At 46.8% G+C, this 27,528-nt stretch overlaps 1 protein-coding gene and 1 long non-coding RNA gene across 2 annotated transcripts; one reads left to right on the forward strand and one right to left on the reverse strand.

Annotated features, from left to right (window-relative positions):
* Nucleotides 1–3,159: 3,159 nt before the first annotated feature.
* Nucleotides 3,160–25,839, reverse strand: LOC115599116. The gene is made up of 3 exons (XR_003988134.1): nt 25,755–25,839; nt 7,644–7,651; nt 3,160–3,173 (listed from the first exon to the last, which is right to left on the reverse strand). It is a non-coding gene; the product is annotated as an uncharacterized LOC115599116 (long non-coding RNA).
* On the forward strand, nt 20,945–26,023 carry LOC103527800 (endonuclease domain-containing 1 protein). Its single transcript, XM_008493055.2, has 3 exons — nt 20,945–21,040; nt 23,409–23,729; nt 25,008–26,023. The coding sequence occupies exons 2-3, from the start codon at nt 23,442–23,444 to the stop codon at nt 25,548–25,550; spliced, it is 831 nt and encodes a 276-aa protein (XP_008491277.2). The 5' UTR covers nt 20,945–21,040; nt 23,409–23,441; the 3' UTR covers nt 25,551–26,023.
* Nucleotides 26,024–27,528: the final 1,505 nt, after the last annotated feature.

The raw sequence follows: 27,528 nt of genomic DNA on the forward strand, positions 1-27,528 counted from the left end.
TGCTGCTGTCCTCTGGCTTGTGTTTATCATAGAATCATAGAATTGACTGGGTTGGAAGGGACCTCAGAGATCATCAAGTCCAACCCTTGATCCACTACTGCTGCAGTTCCCAGCCCATGGCACTCAGTGCCACATCCAGTCTCTTCTTAAATACCTCCAGGGATGGAGAATCCACTACTTCCCTGGGCAGCCCATTCCAATGCCTGATCAGTGGGGCTTGCTCAGGTAATAGAAAAAAAACCAAAAAGTTTTGCTTGGAGAAAGCAGAGAAGGACTATGAGCAGGAGCAGCAGCAGAAGGAAAATGAGGAGGAGAGATGTGGAGCCAGGGGAGCAGAGAGGAGCAGCCAGCTCAAGGCAGCTGCAAGGAGCCCGACAGCTGGAGGCTGAAAATAAACCTCACTGGTGAATCAATTTGTTCTGAGGAATGGGTAAATTAGGGGAAGCAGCAACAAAGGGGAGAAGAGAGGGCAGCTGATGAACTGAATACCCAGAAAAATCCACAGAGCAATGAATCACCTCCCTGAACAGCCTCCTTTCCCGAAACACGGTGGTGATGAAGCAGAAAATTAAGCAAAGACAGAAAGAATCAATTATGTGGCAAAGAGAAGTTGTCTCCTGCTGAATAAATAAATGTGCAGGAGTGGCTGACCAAGGGGCAGGGAGTCAACCTGAGCAAGGAGATAAATCAGTGCTCAGCAACCCGTGGTGCTGGGACTCAGCTACAAGAGGCACCAGGAGAAATGATCCATGAATGTGTCCACCAAAGCAAAGGTGCTGCAGGGCTGTCATGGGGACATGGAGCATCTGGAGATGCTTCCTCCAGATCTGGGTGCCTGTCCCTGAGGGATGGAAAACCAAGGAGTTCCAGGCAAAGGAAAAGCAGGCTACAAATGTTGAGCTACCTTGGGCAGAGCAGAGGATGTTGTATTTAATGGGTGGTGGGTCCCAGATACCTGGATGCAAAGCCCCTAAGCTCCAAAAAACATTTTAGAGGGATGGGATGGGGCATGCTTGGACCATCCCAGAGCCAATAGACATTGGGATCATGGTTTGGAACATGGATTAACCTTGGAGGATGGCTGAGATTTAATAGAAAGTATATTCAGAGCTCCTTGAGGAGCTGTCTAGATGTTACAGCTATGAATACATAATGTGCTGGGTTGAGCCTAGAATTAATGTGGAAAGATATTTTTTTTTAGGAAAATGCTTCATGTACAGAAGCTTTGGGGTGAAAAAATCTATAGAGACTTGGCAGGAATTGTGTCATGCAGAAAGCACAGAGATGAGCTGCTTGTTATTAAGACATGGCTGCTTTTGACCAGCATGGAAGAGACCATACCTACAGAAGCCAAAAGAACAACCACCCTTGATTTGGAAATTAGTTGCACACATACAGAATTGTCACAGTTGGAAAGGACCTCGAGGTCATCCAACCATCAACTTCTCTGCCTCCCCCAATAAAAAATAAATATATTTATCAATATCTGTATCACAGTGCCCACTGGAGCATGTCCTGAAGTGCCTCATCTCCATGGTTTATTAAATATTTCCAGGGATGGTGACTCCACAACCTCCCTGGGCAGCCCATTCCAGTGCCTGTCTGCTCCCTCAGGAAATAAATTCTCCTTAATACCTGGTCTGAACCCACCTCCCTGCAACATCCTTTCAGGGAGTTGTAGAGAGTGCTAAGGTCTCCTCTCATCCTTCTCCAAACTAAACATTCTCTTGAGTATTGTGTCAGATTTGGATGCCACAGTACAGAAAGCTACAAGAGAGTGATCCCAGGTACTTCAGACAGCCCCAGAAGGAACTGGGATAGCAGCAGAGCCTGTTGGATGGTTGGGATGGGGGAAAAAAAAGCCATTGGTGTGGGTGAGATGAATTACCTGGTAGCTGCAGCTGTGTAAAGCTGAGCTTTTCAGGGTTGCATAAATCGATGTTGTGGGACTTACTCTGAGGTTGGAGCACCCAGGTTTGGGAAGTGGGAAATTCCTGAAACACGTCCAAGTTTGAGTCAGTAGTCATCAAACTAGAAGACCCAATCACCACACAAGGTAAGGGCTAAGTGAGTGCCCTGGAGTGGGGAGAGGGTAAGGGGAGAGCTACGGGGATGGTGTGCCTTGATTTGAGGTCTACACTGCAAAAAGGAGGCTGGCAAATGGGAAGGATTTCAAAAGAGTGAGGAATAGATGGAAAAACATCCCTCAGAGAGGTAAACTTGAGCTTTGTGTGGTACCTAAGCAAGGAGGGTCTGTGTCTGTCATCACCCACCACCAAGTCCCATGTCCCAGTCCCTTCAGGGACCCCAGGCCTGGGACTGTCTCCAGTGGGTGGATGTCCCCGAGAGTACCCAGTGAGTAAACCCCTGTGTGGAGACCCTGCATGAGTTTGCACATCCAGGAAAGTTTGCTAGAGCTGGAATCAGGCTTCAGGAGTTCCCCAGCACTGCTTGGGACATGGCCATCCATGTGGGCAGCATCAGCCTTGAGCTGAGGCCACCTGCAGACCTGAGACACTTCTGGGATGAAATGGGAGCTGAAGTGGGGATTTCCAGAGCCAGATTGTGGCTTTAGGCCCTGCAGTTGGTGTCTGAGTGCCTAAAGTGCCTGAGTGCCATCTCCATGGCTGCTCTGGTTTCAGCAGCTCTTAGCAGGGTCTTTGGATCTAGCAGGGACTTGAGCCCAATGGTCAGAACTGCCCTGGCACTCAGAACTTGTGCACACAGTGACACTGTGAGGTTGGTGAAAGGTTTAGAGGGAAATGTGTATGAGGAGCACCTAAAGGCACCTGGTCTGTCCAGCCTGGAAAAGGGGAGACTGAGGGGAGACCTGAGGCAGCTCACTGCTTCCTCACTAGGGAAGGAGGAGGAGCAAGTCCTGAACTTTTTTTTTGGCAACTGATGGTTGAGGGACCTGAGGGAATGGTAGGAAGATGTGCTGGGGGAAGCTTGGGTTATATATTAGGAAAAGTTTTTCACCCAGAGGATGGTTGAGCAGTGGAACAGTCTCCCCAGGGAAGTAGTTACAGCATCAAGCCTGGCTTGAGTTCAGGAAGCATCTGGATGACACTCTCGGCCACATGGTGTGAGTTTTGGGGTGCCCTACACAGGGACAGGAGTTGGACTCTATTGTCCTGATGGGTCCTTTCCAGTTCAGCAGATTCTGTGATTCTCTCAGCCTCTCCTCACAGGACTTGTTCTCCAGACCCTTCTTCTTTCACTTCTCTGACCTCATCCTAGCAACAAAATGTCCTTTGGTATTTTGTCAAAGGGGGCCCAGAACTGATCACAGTACTTGAGGTGCACCCTCACCAGTGCCAAGGGCCACAATCACTTCCCTTCTCCTCATGGCCACACTGAGTTGTGGCTGTTTTAGCAAAATAAATATGGAATAGGGAAACACTTTCTCCCAGCTGAGTGCTCCAGACACTCGACTGGAATCCAGCTCTGTCCTGGCTTCATCCCACCCCATCTCCTCATGGCTGCTCCATGGTGTCATGGCAAGATAAGGACTCTATGTCATGGTTGAAGTGTGGGGTGGTCACATCTACCCCCAACATCTTCCCCCATGCAGCTCCTCTCAAAATCAGCATTTCCCAGCTCATCCTCCCCAAGGACAGGAGCATCCCCTCACCATGCTGGGGGAGAGATTGAGCATCATGTATGGAGAGACAAATGAAGATGGACACAGAATCCTTCACATCGAGCTCTACACACTGGGCATGGAGCTGCTCCTATCCCGTGTCCTTGGGGCATTCCGTGAGGGCTCCAAGCTCAAGATCCACATCTCCAGAAGCCAAAGGGAAGAGCAGTCGTCCCTGCAGGTGGAGGAGCGGTCCCGCAGCCTTCGCTTCTGCTGATGGGCACTAGAGGGAGGCAGAACCATGTGCATGGAGCTGCTCTGGCACTGCTGCCATCCCCAGAGCTGCTCTGGACCGGTAGCTTGGGGTCAGTGGGCAGAACCACTCGCCCAGAGCATTTTTGAGTGCTGGAGAAAGAGAACACCTTCCTCACCTTGGGCTGGGCAGGGCTCCAGCAAAGGGTGGCAGATGAAGTGATGCTTTAACACATCAACCAGTTACTCCTTTCCAGGGGCACGTCTGGGGTCCTCTGTCCCCTCTCTGCGGTGCCTCTCACTGGTGGTGTGCTGGCCTTGGCATTGGGGGCTGAAGTAGGACTCAAGGGCACCCCAGGTTCATGGCCAGCAGGGTTGCTTGGGGACTTTGAGCAATACTGGCACTACAGAGGACATGTGTAACAGCCCTGGGGACAGTGTGCTCATCAGAGCATCCCTCTGCCACCACCCTGCCTGGAGCAGGAGGAGGCAGGAAGAGGACAGGGGTCCCAGATTGCCCTCAGAGGGACACTGAGGTGTCTGTGCTTGGTGGTGGTGATGTTGCTGATATTGCACCCTGGGGGAACACACAGGACATGCTGATGGAAACCACACCACCCACAGAGGAGGCTGCTTTCCAAACCAGCTTAACTTGAATTTTTTTTTTTTATATGAAGATGAGCAACCATAAAAATAATTTCCCCCTTTGTCCTTGGGGATATGAAGGATTCCCTCTCCTATCCCTGTGTACTGGGCTTCTCTCCACTTGCACCCTGAACTCTCCCATGGGGCTGGGTTGTCCACAGCCCAAATCTGGGAAAGGCTCCCCACAAGTGTTCATCAGCTGCCTCTCAGGGTAATTTCTCAGCATGATTGGAAACGAAGACATCCTGCAAATTTGTTCAGTTGTTTCCTGCTTCTGATTCGACTTGGACCAAAAAAAAAAAAAAAAAAAAAAAAAAGAAAAGGCTCCAGCAGCTGCCAGGAGTTTAGTTCAATACCAAATCTCCCTGCTGAAGCTCTGCCCATGTCAGTACAAGCCTGAGTTGTGGCACTTCTCCCACAGCAGGTCATGCAGTAGGGAAATGCCAGGGCTTGCTGCTTTGGCCAGCATGAGACAATACCTGTGTGCCAACCTGACAGAGTGGAGATGAATTTGCTGTTTTCCTCAATCCTGTCCCTCCTGTGGAGAAATTTCTGGGCATTTTGTTAGCTAGACCAAGTCAGAGGAGCTCAGTCATGGGAAATGCAGTGATTTCTTTGCTGGAGACAGGGCAGATGTGGAGATGTGGTGCCTCTGAGTTTCTAGGGATGCTCACAGAAGGCAAGAGATGACAGTCAGTATCAGCTTGAATGATCAGGAGTGATGTTTCTCAGATAATGGGAGGGACAGGATTCCTCTGCTCCAGATGCATCCCATAGCAGCCATTGCCCTGGGCTGTGTAGCATCTTGAGGACATCTCTATGGGGTGCCACCAAAAAGTATATTCCCATGCACTGCTGCCTTGCTGACAGGTTCAGTACTCAATAGAAGCCTTATAACAACAGAAAACTTAATTCTGTCATTTTATGAAAGAAATAATTGTGGTTTGGGCTTTTATATCTCCAGATCCTTGGCTTACTAGCATCAGAGCCACACTGCTTATGTTTGCTCAGGTCATTATTAACCTGAGCCATGCAGGGCTGGGGTCAAGGGCTTGGTGGTTTATTTGTTGGGCTGAACATGGTGGTGGGGAGAGCTGGGAGACAGCCCATGGACTTTTAGCCCAAATTGAAGAATTTGCACCAAACTGGTCCTTCCTGGTGGCACTTTCAAATATGTGGGTGAAGTAGAGAGAGTTGGGTGAGCAGCTAAGATACAAACACGGAGCAGAAGGAACATTACCAGCAAAGGGGAGGGTGATAGCAGGTTCACACTATGTAAAACATCATTACCATGAGGAAATAGGTTTCTTTGCTTTTTTAGAAGGGCATGTAGTGAGAGGAGGAGAGGTAACATCTTAAAGTTGAAAGATTTAGATTAGATACTGAGAAGAAATTATTTCCTGTGAGGATGGTGGGACCCTGGCCCAGGTTACTCAGGGAAGTTGTGGCTGCCCCATCCCTGGAAGTGCTCAAGGCCAAGTTGGATGGGGCTTGGAGCAACCTGGGCTGGTGGGAGGTGTCCCTGCCTATGTCAGGGGAGTTGGAACTGGATGATCTTAAAGGTCCCTTCCAACCCAAACCACTCTGATTCTATTAAAAACTATTTTGGAAACAGGAGATAAAGTATTAGCTGTTGCCAGATCTCTTTGGGTCAATGGTTAAAAATGATTGTCAGCAGGAGCAGATTGGGTGAGAAAGGAAAGGAAAGGACATCCAGGCAGAATTAGTTGCCCAGAAGGACAGAGAAGAGACCAAAAAAATTACTGCAAGTCCTATACCTGAAGGGAACCTACAGGAGGGCTGGAGAGGAACTTTCCTTAAGAGTGTCCTGCTACAGGACAAGGAGAAATAGTTTTAAACTGCAGGACAAGAGGTTCAGCCTGGATCTTAGGAAGAAGTTCTTGAGGAGGAGGGTGCTGAGACTCTGGAACAGATTGCCCAGAGAAGTTGTGGCTGCCCCCTCCCTGGAGGTGTTCAAGGCCAGGTTGGATGAGGCTTGGAGCAACCTGGGCTGGATGAGAGGTGTCCCTGCCCACGGCAGGGAGGTGGGAGGAGATGAACTCCAAGGTCCCTTCCAACCTAAGCCATTCTGTTATTCTATAAAAAAAATAGTGTTGAATTTTGCTAATGAAAAATGGAAGTTCCTCTAACTTGGGAGGGTATCACTGCCCACTGGAGCAGGCACAAAAAAATGAAGCAATAATGTGATGGTTCCAGTAATGACTGCAAAACAAAGAAAAAGTGCTAATGACTGCTTTGTTTTTAAAAAGAACTTCCTTTTCTCTTCATTACTGGGAACTTCCTGCAGCAAAAACAAGTGCAGCTGTTATTTTATTTTTTTTTTTTCAGAAAGAGGCATCTGAACCCTTTTGCCATGTGAGAGCAAGCAGGTCAAAACCTGTGGTCCTGTGCTGTGCTGACAAACTCCTGTACAGAAGGACACATCACAAGAGCTGCTTCATCCTGGCTAAAGACCCAGGTCAGCATCCAAACCAAACCCATGAGGTGTCTTGGTCCACATGGAGCCTGGGACAGCAGGCAGGACTGCTGGTGGAAAGATTCTTGTTCTTCTGGTTGCTACCAGAGAAGATTTCAGAGCAGAAATGTCAGTCAGAGAACACTCTTGCTTTCTGCCCCAACAAAAGAGCCTTCTAGGTCCCCCCTGATATGGGGAAGGTTGGCTGCAGGTAATGGCAGGAACAAAGCTAAACAGGCAGCTCCATGCTTCACTGAATTCAGGAAAAGCCACATGGATGGGATTTACCCACATTCAGGTGTTTTGTTCCACTTTTAGATGCCCTTGGCCTCCTTCTGCCATAGAGAAGGACATGAGCTTGCATGCAAACTGTTGTACCTGCTGGGTTGGTGTGAACTTCTCAGGTGCCTGGAGGCCACTCAGGTTCTACCAACACCTCCACGTGGTCAGCTGTGCCTTTGGGTTTTGCCAGCAGAATCATATCCAGTGACCAGATGGTTTGCTGGCCTCAGTGAGAACTCAGCCACTCAGCTTACATGGATACAACTATATATAAACAGTGGATTTTAATCCCCAACTGAGCCCAAACTTTAAGGCATTTATTCATGAAAAAGGTGGGGTTGTATTTTTCCAGTACTCAGTTTTCTGGGCATCTCTTAGCACCAAAACTACATGTCCTGCATTCACATGGTCTGCTCCACTGTTTCTTTTTTTTCTTTGCTGGGACCCCAGTTTGCAGCAGCAACAGCTCTGAACTGAAGCACAAGTGTGCTTTAATCCAAGAAATAAAATGTAAATGAGGTTTGTTTTACAGACAGGTGGAAGAGATGGACATTAGGAAGAAATTCTTTGCTGTGAGGGTGGTGAGACCCTGGCCCAGCTTGCCCAAAGAAACTGTGGCTGCCTCATCCCTGCAAGTATTCAAGGCCAGGTTGGATGGAGCTTGGAGCAACCTGGGCTGGTGGGAGGTTATTCCTTCCAAACTAAACCATTCTGTAATTGATTCTATAAAAAAGAAAAGAAAAAGAAGAAGAAAAAGAAGAAGAAAAACAAGAAAAAGAAAAGGAAAAGGAAAAGGAAAATAGAAAAAGTAAAAGGAAAATAGGAATAGGAAAAGGAAAGGAAAGGAAAGGAAAGGAAAAAAGAAAAGAAAGAAAAGAAAAGAAAAGAAAAGAAAAGAAAAGAAAAGAAAAGAAAAGAAAAGAAAAGAAAAGAAAAGAAAAGAAAAGAAAAGAAAAGAAAAGAAAGAAAAGAAGAAAAAAGAATAAAAGAAAAGAAAAAAAGAGAAAAGAAAAGAAAAAAGAAAGAAAAGGAAAGAAAAGAAAAAAGAAAAAAAGAAAAGAAAGGAAAAGAAAAGAAAAGAAAAGAAAAGAAAAGAAAAGAAAAGAAAAGAAAAGAAAAGAAAAGAAAAAGAAAAGAGGAAAAGAGAACCCACACTCTTTTTAATGCATGCAGGAATGTTCTGGGTTGTTTTTTTTTTTTCCCATCCTCTTGTCTTTGTCAGGATACCTGGGTCTCGTCCCTGTCCTTGACTCCTGTTATCCAGGGCTAAGCAAGAGGATCTTACAAGGGTGAGATTGTGTGAAAATTTGGCCAGGACAGTGCTGACAGCCCTAGTGCTTGGTAGTTCCACTTGGACACCAGATCTGCTCAGACATCATTTTGCCATGGAGGAAAATAATTCAAACAGGTCATTTACATTTGTCCTTGATTATATTAAAGGTCTTTTCTAACCTAAATGATTTGGTATTTTTTCAGGTAAAGAGCTGCAGGTAATGCTGCTCCATGCACTGTGCTCCTCTGGATTTCAATACATAAATTACAGCCTTGCAGAAGGCTATGGACACCCATTCCCATGGATGATCATGGACAACTAAACCCAGTCCCTGCCCTGGCCCCAGCATCCCTTGGTACCTCCAGAGATCACGTGGAGGACCAGAGGGATGCAGTAATGAGACAACCACAACCTGCAGGGGACAAGCTCAAGGGTAGGCATCCAACCAGACTTTCTCCTCTGCCAAATCCTCTTTAAAAGAATCAAAGCATATTTCTAGCCAGAGATGGGTTTAGAGGAGATACCTTTTTGGGGTTTCTTAGTGGACCTAGCTGATAAAAGTTGCTGTGGATGTTGACTACTCATATGTTTACTGTCACTGCTGCAGAAAGCTGCTCCCCAGTCATAGAATCATAGAATGGTTTGGGTTGGAAGGGATCTTTGAAGATAGTTCACCTCCAACCACCTGCACAGGCAGAGACACCTCTCACTAGACCCAGGACTCTCACTTGCTCCAAGCCCCATCCAACCTGGCCCTGGAACACTTCCAGGGATGGAGCAGCCACAGTTTCTTTGGGCAAGCTGAGCCAGTGTCTCACAGCAAAGAATTTCTTCCTAATGTCCAACCTAAATCTCCCCTCTTTCAGCTTTAAACTGTTTCACCTCATCCTGTCATTTCATGCCCTTGCTAGAAGTCCCTCTCCAGCTTCCCTGTAGCCCCTTCAGATACTGGAAGGAGTTCTAAGGTCTCCCTGGTGCCTTCTCCATGCTGAACAGCACCAAGTCTCCCATCTCCATAGCAGACATGCTCCAACCCTCTGATCATCTTTGTGGCCTCCTCTGGTCTCACTCCAACCTTTGTCACAACCTTGAGCAAGCAACTGCATGCACATAGGACACTGGTTGTGTCTTTTGTGTTTTGTACAGAAAGAAATCCTTATTTCATGGGGCAAAAAGCTTCTGAACCTAACACTGGGGGGTAGGTTGCAGCATCTTGTTGTGCCAATCACCCCTGTCTCTGTTGTGGTGCTGCAATAACTGGAGCTTCACAGGTTTGGAGACTTCTCTGGGAATAAGTTTGGGATGGGAGATTTAGGGTGTTGCATTCCAAACCCTTTCTCCTCCTCTCTGGACAGGTCCTGTTTGTGTGGATTCACACCATGAAGTGGCACTTGAGGCTGCTGGTGGTGCTCTGGGGACAATCTCTAGCTACCTCTGCAGAAGATCATGGAATGGAATCAGAGAAGCACTTTGGTTGGAGAAGACCTCTAAGGTCATCAAACCCAACCATTAACCCTTTACTGCCATGGCCACCACTAAAAACTTGTCCCTCAGCACCACATCTACATGTCTGCCAAGTATCCCCAGGGATGGTGACTCCACAAATTCCCTGAGCAGCCCATTCCAGTGCTTGACAAACCCCTGTATGAAGAAACTGTTCCCTAATATCCAATCTAAACTTCCTCTGGCACAATTTGAAACTGTTCCCTCTCCTTCTGTCTCTTGTTATGTGGGCAAAGAGACTGAGACCCCCACCATCCCCACCTTGCTTCCAGGGAGCTCTAGGGGGTGACAAGGTCTCCCCTCAGCTTCCTTTTCTCCAGGATAAACTTGAATGATTCTGAGGCTGTGTCCCATCCTTCTCCTCCCTGTGTGAGTGCACAGAGGAGCTTCCTTTCCTCAGAAGGGCATGGAGAGGCAGTGGTGCTCCCTGGAAAGAAAAAGAAGAAGTAAGCCCTCCTTACTCTTTATGATTTCAGGAATCAGAAAAAAACAAAACTGGTCCCTTTCTTCCACCCATACCCCAAAAATCAGGGGTCAGCACCCTGAATCAGCTGAATCAGCAGCTCCATGTCCTTCTTGTGTTAACACAGCTGTGCAGATGGTGTCTGAAAGAGAGAGTAGGTTAGAAGAGTAGAGTAGAGTAGAGTAGAGCAGAGTAGAGCAGAGCAGAGCAGAGCAGAGCAGAGTAGAGTAGAGTAGAGTAGAGTAGAAGAGTGGAGTAGAGTGGAGTGGAGTAGAGTAGAGTAGATAGAGTAGAGTAGGTTAGAAGAGCAGAGTAGAGTAGAAGAGTGGAGTGGAGTGGAGTAGAGTAGAGTAGAGTAGAGTAGAGTAGAGTAGAGTAGAGTAGAGTAGAGTAGAAGAGTGGAGTAGAGTAGAGTAGAGTAGAGTAGAGTAGAGTAGAGTAGAGTAAAGTAGAGTAGATAGATTATAGTAGAGTAGATGGAGAGGAGAGGAGAAGGAGAAGGAGAAGGAGAAGGAGAAGGAGAGGAGAGGAGAGGGAGAGGAGAGGAGGAGAGGAGAGGAGAGGAGAGGAGGGAGAGGAGAGGAGAGGAGAGGAGAGGAGAGGAGAGGAGAGGAGAGGAGAGGAGAGGAGAGGAGAGGAGAGGAGAGGAGAGGAGAGGAGAGGAGAGGAGAGGAGAGGAGAGGAGAGGAGAGGAGAGGAGAGGAGAGGAGAGGAGAGGAGAGGAGAGGAGAGGAGAGGAGAGGAGAGGAGAGGAGAGGAGAGGAGAGGAGAGGAGAGGAGAGGAGAGGAGAGGAGAGGAGAGGAGAGGAGAGAGAGGAGAGGAGAGGAGAGGAGAGGAGAGGAGAGGAGAGGAGAGGAGAGGAGAGGAGAGGAGAGGAGAGGAGGAGAATCCCCTCCCTTGACCTGCTGGCCACACTTCTTGTCATGCAGCCCCCAGGACATGGTTGTCTTTCTGGGCTCATCTTGAGCTTTTCATCTCCCCACACCCCCAAGTTCTCCTCAGAGCTGTTCTCAATCCATTCTCTGCCCAGCCTGTGTTGTGCTTGGCATTCCCCTGACCCCTTTTGGAAAGTAAAACCTGCTTGCTTCATGTTTGGTTGTTGATGCACATTGCTGACAGCCTGGTGGTTTTGGGGTTGGGAAGTTGGGACTTTCAGGGTAAGCTTTTTCTAACAATATATTCAGGAAACAGAAAAGTTCAGAGTTTCAATACCTTATGTCTGTGTGTGTTTTGCCCTTGAACATCACTAAGGAGATGGCAGAAAAAGGAAATTTCTATAGTGACTCTTTCCCCCCACCATACACTTTATCAGCACTGTTATCTATTCTCATCATAATAAATGGTAATAATGGCATTAAAAATATTAATTGCAGTGTTTGCACTGAAAATCATCTTGTGCTAGAAAGCCACTCCATGACTGGTAGAGAAACCAATAAAACCACAGGGTTTTACCTGCCATTAGTAAATGTTATTTACTTTGGGGACAAATTGTTCCTGCAGGAGAGGTTGTTTGGGTGTCTGAGAATAAAGATGTAGACTTTTAAAGTCTTCCTTAATGAGCAAGCTAAATGAAAATAATTTGGAGCTTGAAGGAGGAGTTTGAGGGGAAATAGTCTCTTTAAGTCTGTTCTTCTGCTTTCTGATTTCAAGTTCAATGTGCAGCCTGACGTGTGGAGAAAGAATCTTGGATGAACAGAAGACTTTATGGTATAAGCACTGACAAATAATACCCAAATAGCCAGAGGGCACCTGTGATCTTTAGGAGAGATCAGCTCTGTAATGGAATCATCTGGCTGAGCAGTTGCCCAAGGTTACAATAAAGAGGGGTGTTACCTTTTTTAATCCTGCAGAAGAATTGTGTTTTGAAAGGTTTAAATTAAATAATGAAAGTTTATGCCACTAAACCCAACGGGCTGTTCAAGTAAAGAACCCATCAGTGGGCACAGGAGGTATCAAGGAGCAAGTGTGAGAGGGGGACAAAAAGAACAAGTCACATCAAAAAGTCACAGGATTGTGTTTCCTGGAGCACATCTCCTGGGGTACTGGGTTGGGGCTGATGGTAACAGCTCTGCATTTATCAGAAACTATTCTTACCACTGAAAAAAAAGAAAAAAAAAAAAAGTATCATCTGATGCATTTTGTGCTGATTTCTATGATTTAGGTCTGTGGCAGACTTAAGAACAAGAACCAGGATGTAGAAACCAAGCTTTAAATCTGGTATTTTCTACCCTCTTATTTTTCCAGCCTTGCTTGGACTGACCTGCATTTTGGTCTTATTTTGAATAACTTTTTCAGAATGCTCATGGTTTGATAAAGGTTTGACATTTGAGGTTGGACTTGACTGCCATCCTGACTAAGCCTTCCCCTTCTCCTCCTCTGTATGTGCTTTTTTAAACAGAGACTTCTAGTTTTTTGCAGACACAGTAGTTCAAAGGTGAAGAAAAACAAAAAAAAGAAAGAGCTGTAGGTGTCAAATTCCTGGTCAGTCTCCTCATTCCTTGCTCCTAGGAGGTCAGTGTCCACATACTGAGCATAAGAGACACAGATTTGCTTCCTGCTGAAGCTACACTTTTGCATCTTGTGAAGCCCAGGCAAGAATAAAATGATCATGATGGGGACCCCAAACTTCTGCTTGCCACAGTTCTAACATCAGTGCTACATCAGGCTGCTCAGAGTTGCCTCCATCCTGAGTTTTATGCTACCTCCAAGGGCTGACATTGGACAATTTGAGCAAACCCACCATTTTTCCTTCAGTACCTTCTCAGGTGTGCTTCTGATTTAGGGTTCCTCACTCCTAAGTGCCTCTGGTGGCACTTGGTGGCACTTGGTGGCACTTGCTTTGCCCAGGTACAACAGTCCCAGCACTGGTGAATCTGACTTTGTTCTATCAAGGCAAACCAGAGATCTGATGAGGGTAACAAGGTGTGGTCTAAACCCAAAAATTAAACATGCAGGTGTCAGGGTTTAACACTGGCCCGGCGATTAAACCAAATAACAGACGCTCTCTATTAATCTCTCTCTCCTTGATAGAGAAAGGAGAGAGAATAAGGGAGAGAGACTTATGAGTTGGAAACTAAACTACACAACTTTAATGAAACAGGAATGATAAATAGGGAAAATTACTAAATATATACAAATATACAGGAAAATGGAAACCACATTCCTCCCCCTTTCCCCCAATAACTCTCACGTCACCACCGAGGCTGCAGGGCAGCCCTGGGAAAGTCCAGGCTGGACTCCTGGAGTCGGCAGCAGTTGGGAACTGGAGGCAGGAACACACAGATATGGGCTGGCACGGATCAGGACCACAGGCAGAGGAACAGACAGGATCCTTCCAGGATGCCGGGTAGGAAGGGAAGCAGGAAAAGATCCGGCTCGGCCCTCGTGATGCCTCAAATTTATACTGAGTGTGACGTATATGGGATGGAATACTCTGTTTGGTCAATTCTGGCATCTATCTTGTCTGTTCCTCCCCAAAGGAGGGCTCAGGTGGGACCTCTTTATCCTCCTGGATGGTAAAATGTTTTCCTCAGAGCTGAGCAGTGTCCTTGGCTCTGCACACCAGTCTCTAGCAGTAACTATAAACATCAAGTGTTATCAATCCTAGAAGCACACACTGTCTGAGAAACTTGCTGTTAATTTCAGCAAGTGCAACTACTTAAAGAGACTCAGCTAAAAGTAAAAGTACAAAACAGAAAATCACCTTTATCCTGGCCCAAACCAGGATTTAAAATCCCCCGAAAATTTATTACTAATGGGATCTGCCTCTTATTAGCCAGTCTGGTTTTCAGCTGCATCTTCTGAAAAACATTTTTCCTGGGCTGTTTTCCTCCCTGGTGACAACACACTTCTGCTTTTCAAGAGTGAAACATCCTCTGGTGAGACCCTTTCAGTCTCATTGCTCTTGCAGCTTGCCTCCATACCAAGTTGGTGCCACCCAAAGCTCTTCTAACTACATCAGCAAATCAAAAACATTTTTAAAATTGCCCCAGCAAATAACCCCAGCTGGGAGATGGGTCCTGGCAGTTGGTCCTTGCTATGAATTTTGTGTTCATCTTGGCAAAGGCATCAAAGAGCCAAGTGAGATCTCACTGTGTACAGATTCCTGCATTTCCCTTCTGGGTGCATGTCTGCCTCTGTTAGAGAAAAATCTTTGTTCATCACTGAAGAACTTACCTGTTGTTAGGACTCATTTTCTCACCCTGCTCAGGTTAGACCTGCAGAACCATCAGCCTCTCTCACCTACTTAGAGAGGTGACTGCTTTCAAGTGTCCCACACATTCAGAACCCTGTCCATACAGAAACAAAACAACAAAAAAACCACAACACAAAGGAAATGCTGAGCTGAGCTTATCACATTTCATGACTCACCGTATCTTGCTGACATACTCCTGGAAATGTTAATTTTTAATTTTCCCACTTGCTTATTGTGGACACGGGTATGTTTTTGTAGTAAATTTGTTCTTTCCATGTGGTGAGCTAAAATATTTCACTGTAAATGGGATGGAGCATTGAATTCTGCACCCAGAGCTGAAGCTCAGCATTTTGTCACACATCCTGATGGGTGGTGGTCATGTTTCTCCAGCAGAAACCTCAGCCACAAAGGCAGCATCACTGGTCCTCTTGGGTTGTGCTCAGCCTCTAAGGTCATCCATTTGTGCTGAAAGAGAAGTGTTGGGGCCAGGCTGTGTCATGAGGACAAGAGCCACCCAAGAGTGGCCTTAAGCTGACTCCTGACTTTTTCATTACCTCCATGTTCTTGGTTTAGCAGGAGGTCTGACTCAGACTGAGCCACTTGCACAAACAGCTTTTGATTTCACTTCTCAAGCACCCCTAATCTGTATTTAGCCCACAGCTAGTTTAGCACAAGCTCATCTTCATGCCAGCTGATTTTCCAGTGCTAACAGCAGTTTGGGGCTTGAATAGCATGCCCTAAACTCAGCCAATCCAGAAAAGAAGAAAAAAAGCGTCTCTGGTCCTCACCTTTTGCTGGCTTCTCCAACCACCTCAAATGACTGCATCTAAGAATATTAAGACTGAATTGCACTAATTACATCCTTTCTCCTGCTCCTTTCTAGACAATTTTTTTTCTGTTGTGCTCTCAGATCATCCTACCACACAGGAAAGGTATTTCCAGTGCATTTCCAGCAGGTCTTCCCAGAGGGTTACACAACTCCCTCAAAATCCTGCTAGATTGACAAGACAAGGTCCTGAGGCAGCTATTGGGCTCCCCTTTGCCAGACTCAACAAACTTGGATCCCTCAACTTGTTTTCCTGATACCTGTGCCCCACATCTGTGACCACCTTGGCAGCATCTCTCAGAGCAGCTCCAAACCAGTTAAGTCTCATCAGAATCTGGGAGCTGACATCCATGGTGAAATCCAGGCCCTAATAGACAAATGTCTTTGAGGAAGAGAAATCAAAGGAGGATTAAGAAACAGGTTGTATTGATATATAAAGACATCTCATCCTCTTAAAACTGTGCCTGTATGAAACCACAATGAAGATCCTCGTGACCTCAAAGAAAAGCTGTGAGTGTTGCTCTAGCTTGTGAAGAAACTTTTATCACTGGGTGGTGGAAGGAAGGAAATCCCAAAGGGTCAGGCTCCAGAGTTGCTTTAATCTCTTGGAACTTCCATTTTACATGAGGGACAACTGTATGAGAGACTTTCCAGTCCAACCTGCTACCCCAGGACCCTTTGATTTCTTTCTCTCAACCAGAGCACACATCAGCTTGGTGCTGCTGCTCTTCTCTGGACAAAGTTTTCACCTTTCTGGAAGTGAGGGACCCACTGCCCATAAAGCTGAGCAAAGGGGCAGCAATGGGAAATGCTCCAAGCTTGGAGAGAAAGTGCATTTGCTCACAAAAATCACCTTGACAGGCTGTGGTGATGTCTGGGGGTGATTATTTCAGGGACAGCATGCTCCTGGGTGAATCAAGGGAGACTTCTTTGAAGGAAAAGCAAATTGCAAGTCAGGGGTTTCATGAGCTCCCAGAAATGCAAAGGACAAATCCCTGATCTGGATAGATTTTTTTACACAGTTTTCCATTTTGTATTTGCTTAATTTAGCCCAACAGGAACCCATCCCTGGAGACACCTTTTTCTCTCCATTCGTTATAAGGGGCAGATTTGGGAATAGTTTTTTTCAAATGCCTGGGCTAGGAGGAATGAATTCCATAGGGTGAGATCCTGGCAATGGGCATCTTATTACTTCTTTCCCTGTAAGACTTGATAAAAGATTATTTTAAGATTTTAAGATATTAAGGTGTTAAGACATAGAAGTTCTTGGCTAATGTTCATGCTAATTTTCATGCCAGAGAGCAGGAACTCAGCTTCTTCCTGGGAACATGGAAAAAAGAGCTGTTTTGAAACCTGGAGATGTGACCCTGCTGATGGGGTGCCTTGGCCTGCAGTGCCTCTCCAGATGTACCCCAAAATCAGAGTCACCAAGAGAGGGGGGGGATTTATTCTGCAAGGATTTATTATATTTCTTCTTCAATTCAGATATCTGTGACTGAGCTACCAGCTTACACTGCCTCTATACTCAACCCAGAATAAGCACTTCCTTTTCAATCATTTTACACAGTTTTTTGTTTTTTACTTTCTACTAATTTAGCCCAAAAGACACTCATATCTGGAGACAACTTTTTCTCTCAACAAAGGGCAGATTTGGGAATATTTTTTTCAAATGCCTGGGCTAGGAGGAATGAATTCCATAGGGTGAGATCCTGGCAATGGGCATCTTATTATTTCTTTTTCTTGATAAAAGATTATTTTAAGGTTTCTGTGTGCCAGGAGATAGATACACACATGGTGTTGTGATTTCCCTTCTACATCCAGCTCCCAGGCAGATATCCATTGTTTTCCTTGCTGCCATCTCTCCATCCATCACCACCCAACCCCCAGAAGTCCAGGGCTGCATCTCTGCTGAGGGTTTGGGTTGTTCCTTCTCCAGCAGAGCCCAAACTGCTGCATGAGGATCAGAAAGTGAAAATCAGGGAGTGATTTTTGGTCTCCAAAGCTGAACAAAACTGACAAAGGGGAAGTGAGCCCAGGCAACCCAACAGATGTTGGCTGGTGAGTATTTGTAGGAGGGTGATGGGAGCTTCATTGGTGACAAGGAGGAGACCCCAGTGTCACCTCAGGTGTTACCTTGCACAGGGACCATGGCACTCAGTCTGGGGCAGTTAAATATGACTAAAGGGACCCAAACCATCTTTCCCAGCTGATCTGTAATGTACCAAAACCCCTGCCTGGCATGGGGAAAGGAGGGTTTGAACACATTTGTCTCTAAAATGCATTAATTACTGTAACTCAGAAGTGAGCATGTTGTGTCCAAGAATAACTCAAGGTAAATAGTTGAATTTAAAACTGTTCTTGAAGGGATGTTACATCCTTACCTTTTTCCTGTTTTTTTTCCTCCATATAGTTGATATTTTCACATGGCAGTGATCTGGGGTTGTGTTGTTTCCACATGAGATGTTCCCTAGCAGCTGCTTGGCAGAGCTTCTTTGAGACCACTCCAGAGGTGGGGAGAGGAGGAAGGGGCAGCTTCCCTCTGGGTATTCCACACCATCTTTCCAGGATATCTGACCACCACCCAGCAGCTTCTGCTGGTTCAGTGTGTGAACCAAACCAGTTCATCAAACCAGTCATCAGAGACCCTTCTGGAACACTGGGGAGGGAGAGAAGAAGCAGCTGATGTCTCTGCTGCTCTTGTCAAATCTTTGGTCTGGTCTGTGACAGTTTTTCAGCCCTCGTGTAAATCTCGTGCTGGTTCAAATACCTGGCAAGGATGAACATACCTGGCACAGGGTCAGAGCTTCATGGCTCAGCATCCCAACTGCTGGGAAAAAGTGTGAGCTGGGCCTGAGGTGCCTGCACTCCCTCTCTGCCCTCTCTCACATCGTCAGAGTACCTCCCAAAAATAGAGGTGATGCACAGGTCACTGAGGGTGATGTGTCCAGACATGTTCATATCCATGCCACAGACATGTGGCCAGACATGTTCATATCCTGCCTGTGTCCATGGGATACGAGGATCTTTGCTGCCCTCTAAGGAGAACAGCCCAGAAACACATTTGTCTCCTTGATCCACGTGTGCAAGTGAGGTTTCTGGTTTTTTGCATCCTGTTTTCTCATGCACATTTGGCTCCTGCTGCTGTGATTTACTCCTCCCTTGAAGACCTGCACTTCTGAATCTTCCTAGCATCTCTTCAGCTCTTCTTTTGCTTCTTCCATGGATCCCAGAGTCAAGCCTTTGGTGGCAGCTCTTTTCCTGCTGTTCCCTCTTCTGACACTATTGATCCAACTCCCCTTTTTTGCTAAACTGCAGCCATAGGAGGTGGTGGAGTTTCCCTACATTTGGATACCCATCTCGTGGCTTGCACAGCAGCAGGATGGGCTGCAGTCATTTGGGTCAATAAAATGAGAAGTGAGGGAGATATCAGGAGAACATCCTCATGGGGAAGTTAGACTGGGACTTTGTACACTTTTCCTGTTGATTCTACAAATCTCTGGACTCCCAACTGGGAGAAGACTGGAGGATCCAGTAGGATTTTTCCACCCCTGACAGGCCTCAGGAGCAGGATGAAAGGTCTGTGGCTTCCTGGTGTTCTTTATGGTTGTAACAACCCACTTGTTGTTACAGATTTATCCCATTTTTTGGATATGCTCAAGAAATTTGGCTGGGATGAATGAAAACTGTGGGCAAATGGAAGGGTTTGTTTTCATCCCCATTAGCTCACAACTAAACCAGACTCATTTTCCTCCACTTCCAAAAGAAGAGTGGTCACAGAAGGATGTCAGACAGACAGAGCTAACCCAGGTGACCTTCCCTTGGTGCCTGTTCCACAGGGGAAATTTCAGCCATCCAAGGCTACAAAATTGCTCTGTGAGGGATTTCTCCATCAGACCCTTGGAAATGCCAAGCTCTTACACTGACAAAAAATAGCAGGACCAGACCCAGAGGTGGAATCTGGGTTTTCAGGGAGTGAAATCCAGTGTGTGGAACTGTTTCCCACTGATGCTTTTACTGTGCAGCAGGAGGGAGCATTTGCCAGATCAGAGAAACTGAACCCTCAGTGTTCAGAGACCTGTGGGGTCAGACAGTCAGCTTGTGGCCTGGGAATTAGGGGTCTGTCTGTCCAGAAATTGAAACTTTAAGATCAAATATCCATGTTCCCTTGCAGGTTTTAATCAGTATTTGTATCACCAGATCCCTTTATGTCTGCTCCAACATGCAGCTCAGGACCATTCATAGAATCCCTGACTTCTGTCATAACCTTTCTGATGATTCTTGCTCTGAGTAGTCCCATTTCCACCCCACTAAGACTGTAGGAAAACAGCAGCTCCTCTCCAGTTGCCCTGAGATCCAGTTTTCTACCTCTGGATTTTTCCACCTCTGACCTTTACAAGCTGAAGAAAAGGAGGTTGGACACAGGGGTCTGATAGAGAGAGAAAACTGAGGGAGGTATCAGGAGAACATCCTCCAGGAGAAGCCAGATCAGGACTCTGATACACTTTCCCTAGAAAAGTGATGCACTTGCTTTTTCTTTACATCCATAACATGGAAAAATATCTAGAACAACTTAATCTGTGAATCTTTGTACTGGGAGAAGACTGAAGGATCCAATGGGCTGGCAAATTGCTCTGTGTGGTATTTCTCCATCAGGCCTTTTGAAACACCAAGCTCTTGCAGTGACAAAAACCAGCAGGACCAGACCCAGAGGGCATTTTCACTCCACTAAGGCTGTGGGGAAAGAGCATCTCCCCTCCAGTTGTCCTGAGAGAGACCATAGGAGCCAAGCCTTCCCATTCCTCCTGTCCTCTGAGGTCGAGAGAGCTCAGCCTACCAACCCTTGCTGTCTGCATCCCCCCCTTCCCATCTCTTTTATCCATCCCTATGGGGAGAACACTGCCTCCAGCAAAGCTCCTGTCTGGGCAGCCTGGCATCCTGTTTGAGCAGGGGCTCAGCAGTGGCTCTGCAGCAGCAAGCAGAGAGGGAGGTGTTCCCCCCAGGACCTGCAGGACAGCATCAATAAGTGCTGTTACAAAGCCATGGTCATCAGGCGAGGGGAAATGTGCAGCCTGAGCATCTCAGTTCTATTCTGAGAGGCTGCAGAAGAACAGACCATGATCATCTGTGTGGCCTCAGAGAGGGGCTGCCTGGTCTAATGCCACCAGAGATGTTCTGCCTGGAACAGAAACTCGTGGAGGTGCTGCTGCAGCAGCCCTGATCCATGGGGAATGAGGAAATGGAAATGAAAATCTCCAAGCAAAGTTGTTTGCTTCTGCACTGTGATACTGCAAGTCAGCAAACTTGGGGGGCATGCTGAGAAAATAGCAAATAGAGATTGTCACCCCACTGAGGGGCAGGCATGATGATATCCTCTGAAAAGCAGAAGAGATCCACCCTTTCTTTGAGTTCCCCTGATTATAAAAAGGGGCAGATTTGTGACTGGGTATATATTGATGTGGGACTCTTGAGGGGTCAGACAAATTTTCTCCAGGAAGAAGAGTGAAGCACCAGTTCATCTCCTTGTCCTGAGACTGCTTCAAGGTAAGCTCTTGCTCCTTCCCCAGCATTCACTGCAATATTTCAATTGTTTCCTTGGCTTGAGAATAAATAGCTCAGATTAAGGGGGGCTGCAGTAGCTGAGCTCTAACATCCCCCCTCTGAGGAGAAAATCAGATTTCATGCACTGTATGCTGCAGCTCTTAAATATTTTGTATCAGGCAGGACAAGAACTGAAGGAATGACAGAAGGAAAGAATCTCAAGCATAGAGAAGTAAAAATGTATAGAATCTGAGAGTGTTATTTAGAAGCAAAATAGAATAGAAGAAGCTGGGGAATCCTCCCTACATGATGTAATCCCTGGTCTATTCAGAAAAAAACTCAAATCAGGTGGAGTCCAGGGAAAGTTTCACAATTCTCAGACCAAACAAGGAACAAGGAACACCATTCCCAAAGAAAGGAAACCACCCCACTATCAATTGGGCAACTCCAGAGGAAGGTAGAGCCAAGGTCTTATTGTGGCCCAGAGACATGGATTGGCTCAGAGGAGTAGAGAAATTTGCCCCAAGGTTATCAGAAATGCCACAAAACACTCTGCATGAATAAATTCCAGTTGCAGAGTCACCTGGAAAGTTCACACCAAACTCCTGAATATGAGGTGGGAACCTACTGAGTGCCACAGCTCTGCCCATGACCTTGCAAAAGAGCTCTGGAAAAACACAGCTCTTGGCTCCACCTCTGGAAAACCTTCCTCTGAAACCTGTCTGAGAAGTCCAGCAAAAGAGAATTATGTACACCTTAGCCTGCCTGGAGATAATATATAAACCCTGCAAGATCAAAGCCAGTTTCAGGCTGTCACAGAGGCATCTGGGAATCCTCTTGGGAGCTGGGAGCAGAGCTGTGGGAATCATCACATTGATGTGCTGGGTTTTTACACAGTAAATTGGCTTCTGTATCTCTGAAGTTAATTACAGGTGTTTTAAGTTTGTGGAGAGTTGGTGCAAAAGAGAGACTTTTCAGAGGTTTTTGTGCTGGAGCAGATCTGTGGTGATCTGGAGAGCACTGTAAGAAATCTCTTCTTGGGGTTCACTCCTCTCAGTTTTCAGTATCCACCGTCCTGAGCCACTGCCAGTAAAGAGGTAATGGGTCAGATGCCTTGGGTCAGAGCAAGGGTATCTCATGATCAATATCCTGAATCCAATAGGAAGTGACACAGGAGGATCAAAAAAAGAGTAGGAAAAGGGCAAATGTGGAAGGTGACATTGCAGGTCTCTCCCAGACCTCAGCTGAGACACTTCCCCAGGTGGGTTTTGTGTTCTCAAGGCCATGGCAGCTTTCTCCCCCACGAATCCCTTTAGCTGCTCATCTTGCCAGCCTTACTGCAAATGCTAATTATTTCCAAACCACCCAGTCAAATGTCTAACAATGAAAATATCACTGTTACCACAAAGCCTGTAGTGCATCTGGTGGATGATAAAGCCCCTACATTGCTGCCAGCATCTCTAGCAGATTTTAAGCAGCTTGCTGGCTGCTGAAAATCATATCAGCATCTGAGTGAGGCAAAACAGGTCCTGTTTCTGTTCAATAAATAGAAATTTCTCCTCCAGTTCCTTTTCCTGTATAGGAAGAACAATCAGGCAAGCTGAAGATGTGAATCAGCAGGAATCCTGTGCAGCTGTGGAAAGAGGTGTCCCTTAGCATCTGCTTAGCTTAGAGCAGCAGCCAGGGTGTCAGGGAGGTCTCATCCCTTGTGCTTGCTGCTGGCACCTCCTGGGTCCCTTCTCTGTCTGTGAGTCTGAACAGCAGGAAAACATTTCCCAATATTTGCTCTCTAAGAGCCAGGACTTCAAGCTGGACCACCTTGGGTGAAATACTTGACCTAACTCTAGGGGAGATAAATCCTTCAGTGAGCTGTGGGAGGTTCTCAGAGCAGAAGATGCTACTCTGGAATAGAGGCTTCCAGCCCCTGGGTTGCTGCAGAATTTTTCCCCTATGGTCCTTGCAGAAAAGCACAAATCAAATGAAAATCCACCTGAAAAGTGCTGGGATTCAGCACTCTGCCTTCCTGATGAGCTCTTGGCCAACACCGATAGGCTGGAAAGGTGGTCTTGTCCCTTGTCTCCCTGTGCCTCCGTTCTAAATAAATTTTGCTTTGTGAGCTGATAAGACATGAGGTGGGTGGGATCACTCCTCAGAGGGGGGATGACTTCTTCCTCTGCTGCCTCCTCGAGGCACCTAAACCCTATCCTTTTCCCACTCTTGATTTTTCCATAGCCAGGAGGACAGGAGTTGTCCCCTCCTTGGTGTCTCAAAGTCCCCTTCCTCTGCCAGCTGTGTCCCACAAGCACAAAACTGACCCCAGGCCATGAGGAGCTTTCTCCCAGCTGAGTCTCTCTCTGCATCTCTCCTCCAGGTCAGCAAGAGCCCTGCAGGTGGAATCCTCCCCATGATGCTGTTGCTGCTGCTGCTGCAGGTCCTGGCCAGCTGCCTCTGGCTGGGCCACGGGGAGGTGGTGACATCCTTGATAAGTACATGCCCTCAGTTTTTCTTCCAGAAAACCCCCCCAAATGCAGCCCTAACACCTCAAAACCCAGCCTGGATCTGCCAACGTTATGGGAACAAGTATTACTTTGCCACCCTCTATGACAAGAGCCGCCGTATTCCCGTGTACTCTGCTTACCTCTACCAGCCTGGACATGGCAAGAGATGTCAAAGGTGGATGGTTGAACCCCAGGTGAGTGTCCTTCCTCCAGCTTGTCATCCCCCAGTGACAAGATAAACAGCAACATTTAACCAAATACTTCTTTCTCCTTGACTCAGGGGCCCCCTGGATGGGATTCATCTCATCCAACTTCAAACACCTCCCACCCCAGGATGAGTCTGAGACCACTCCAGGAGGATTAGATGAATCTTACACTGAAAGTGACTATTTTCCTACATTGACCTGAGATTAATATAAAGTCACATTACATCACATCACAATACATTACAAAGTCAAATGACCCCCTCTATGTGCCCTGTGGTGGGGAACAGACATGGCAACAAATCTGGTGCTGCACCACTGCTGCCCCTCTTTTCCTCCTGGACCATGGGCTCAGGCTACCTGCAAACTCTGTGATTTTGCTGACTTTCTTCACTAGTTTTTTTGCAGAATTTAGGCTCCTTAGGGCTCTTTGGGGATTGTGATCTCCTTTAAGAGGCCAATCATTTCTTTAGCTTCTTCTCAGTGAAGCTGTATGAGGATTACTTCTGTGCTCCTGCTGCAGACCAGCTCTGGGACATGGTATTGGGACTGCATTAACAGATTCACTTGCACTGAGGCATTTTTGCTCACTGAGCAAACAGCTTCATCCTCACCATGAACTTCAGCCCTGCCAGGGAAATTCTCACTTCTGGGATGGGTTTTCTAACACATCTCCTCGTGCAGGGGGTTAGAGGAGGAGAAGGCAGGCACTGGTGTTTCAGTCCTGTGAGACAGCTGCAGCAAGCACACACGCTTCTTTCCAAGTGATGAGAAAAGCAGAAGATCAGAAGGGTCTGAGTCCTCCCCATCTCCTCCTAATTGTTGTGTGGAGTCCATGGCTCCTCTGCTCATCCTCTTCCCATCTTCCCCACCCTCAAGATCTACCTAAGACCCCTGGCCTTCAGGGAAGATACCGGGATTTTGTTTCCCCTAAGCTTGTACAACAGTAGGATGTTGATAGAAAGGATTAAAAAAAAAGGGATAAAAACCTTTCACAGAGATAGAGAGAGCTCTTAGGGAAATGGTACTGAGCTGAGCAAAGGCCAGAGCTGCTGGAAGTCTGATTAGATGTAGGTGATGAAGGTTGGATGTGATGAAGGGGGGGTGGGAGAAACTGGGAAGAACCCTGGGCAGATATGGAATGTGGAGAAGGGAGGAAAGGGAACCAGATGTGTCAGGAGAGGCACTCAGAGTCTTCTGCTGCAGGGAAATTTGCTCCATGACTCCCATCCCCAATACTAACACCTTCTTTTCTTTTTATCTTTCAAGCTGGTGGGTCCACAGTATCCCAAAACTATGGAAACAGAGTCATATGTCCTCCATGAATTAAAGGTCAGTAAACAGGAACTCCAAAGTAGCCAGGCTGTCCTTAGAGATTATGAGCACCTGGAAGGTTTTCATCGTGGGCATTTGAACCCCTGCAGCCACAACTATGACAGCAGCAGCTGTAACTCTACCTTCACCCTCACCAATATTGTGCCTCAGAATGCAAAACTCAATCAAGGTGCCTGGAAAAGATATGAAATGACCATAATGAAAAGCAAGACCCAGGGCTGTGCAGAGACCTATGTCGTTGTGGGTTCTGTGCCTGGGAGCAACTTCTTTGGCAACAGGGTTAATAATCCCAGCCACATCTGGTCAGGTGCCTGCTGTAAAACGACCTCAAACACCATCAGGGCTTGGGGGGTCATTGCTGAGAATACCAAGAATGCGGTTCAGGAGCTCAGCCTGGGGGAGCTGGAGGACAAGCTGACCGACCACTATGGGAGGGGAAATGTTTACCTGTTTCACAGTTCCTGTCCCCGTCAATAAGCCCCATTTCACATCCTGAGTGTAAAAACCTCAGGAGCCTTGGCCACTGGCACCATCACCTCATGTCCTCTGCAGCATCTCTCCTGCTTCCTGCTCCTCTGCTTTTCCAGCTCTCTCAGCACACTTAATGTGACCCAGTCCCATTTCACCAAGTAGTTAAAATTGCTTTTGGAAGCCTCTGTTGCTGAGGAGGAGAATCCCAACAATGTCTGGGGGGTTGGTCATCCTACACCTCTCTCCTCCCCAGGCAGGACACCTCCTTGGTAGGAAGTTGCTTCTCTGCTGCTTTGCAGGAGAATTGTTACTCTCATTTAACTAATGACTTGGCTGCCTTTGAGACATTTAGCACTAACACAGGGAGTGTATTTACCAATGGCAACTCCAAACTTGTTACATCTGTCACTTGTAATAAATGACTGAGCTTTGCAAAAGTGTCTCTGTGGAAGTCCTTGGTGGGTCTCTGAAAAAGCCAAACATTTATTAGGAGTGATGGCTCCACAGATAATAGAATCTCCTTTAATCCCTAAAAACATTATGTCAAATGTGTTGGGAATTCCAAACAAAAATACAGGTTGTGTGGAGACTGTATTGAAAAGAGCTCTGAGAACAATTTAGGGGTGATGGTTGATGAAAAGCTCAACATGAGCCATTAACTTGTGCTTTTCATCCCAGAAAGCCTCCTTTAATTTCATTGTCATCATTGTAATCTCTGCAGTTCACACCTTGTGGGAGGTGATGAAGATCTTTTGAGCTAAAAGAAAGGGATGTGCTAATGAAGCCACTTGTTTAGGAGAAAGGAATGGTGGAAAATCTCTGGAAAACAGTGGAAAAACATCAAAACCTCGGTGGGAGGATCTTTGGGAGGAACTTGGGGAGGGCCCTGGGCAAGGGTGAGAGTATAAATGGACCCTCAGATGGATAAACTTCATCTCAGCAAGGAAAAACTACTGAGTTGTGAATTGTACACCACAAATGGTGCCCTCTTCGGTACTCGAAGAAAAGGAGGTGGGAGTCTGTTCTGGTGGTGTAACTCTTCTGAACTAAAGGGGATTTGTGAAAGAAAAAAAGTAATTGGTGTGCACCATCAGTTGCCTCAGTGCAGGACAGGAGGTAAGCAGCTGGGAACTAGAGATGGGAAATTCTCTTCAAATAGAACAGAAAGATGTTTTGATGGTGCTTCAATTGCTTTTATGGGCCAAGGAGAAAGATTGCAGAATGTATCCAATTCTGAGATACGGGACAGAATCTGGGTCTGACTGTGGTGTGACAAAGCCACTGCTGCATGGCTGGGACTCTGGTGAACTCTTTCTGAAGCCTTAAAAAGTTACCTGGGCTCTAAGCCTTCCAACAAGAACTGCCCCGTGGTGTTGGAATCAGTCAAGTTCCCAGAGCCTGATGCAGGCTTGAAAGGCAACACCAGTTCCATTGATGGTGTTCAGGTGTGGGGTGGGTCTGTCCCCATCATCAGCCTGATGGAGTCAGCTCCACCAGAGACACCTGGTGGCATGAAAAAGGGTTTTCCTTTTGGGGAAAAAAAAAAAAAGGAAATTTTTTTTTTCCTTTTGATCCAAGAGGGATCAAAAGTGGGAAGCAAACCTTTTCTCCCTGCCCCAGCAGGTGGCACGAGAGGTGGCAGCATCTCCAGGAGAGGAGTGGTGGGGCAGCTCACAAGATAGTGGAGCTCTCCCACATGGAGCTGCTGAGAAAATCATCCCTGCTTGTTCATCATGCTTGTTCTCATGGTGTGTTCCAGTCACTGTGACACCAGTGGTTTCCTCTGCCAGTTAAAGCACAGCGTGGCAGCAGCCATCCCAAGGGGGGGGACCATGGGCTGGTGGAGGTGAAGGGAGATGAGTTAGGTGGCTGTGATACAGAGAGCAGAAGGCAATAAGATTTCAGTTCAGGTCTAAAATATGTTCATGTTTCCATTGATCTTGGAGGTCTCTTCCATCCTAAACATTCTGTGATGCTGTGACAC

The sequence above is a fragment of the Calypte anna genome, chromosome 1 (assembly GCF_003957555.1).
Source record: "Calypte anna isolate BGI_N300 chromosome 1, bCalAnn1_v1.p, whole genome shotgun sequence".
Taxonomy (NCBI): Eukaryota; Metazoa; Chordata; class Aves; order Apodiformes; family Trochilidae; genus Calypte; species Calypte anna.

Coding starts and splice junctions, on each gene's coding strand:
- LOC103527800 (XM_008493055.2), top strand. CDS start 23,442: ATGATGCTGTTGCTGCTGCTGCTGCAGGTCCTGGCCAGCTGCCTCTGG. Junction 23,730..25,007: donor GGTGGATGGTTGAACCCCAG/GTGAGTGTCCTT, acceptor TTATCTTTCAAG/CTGGTGGGTCCACAGTATCC.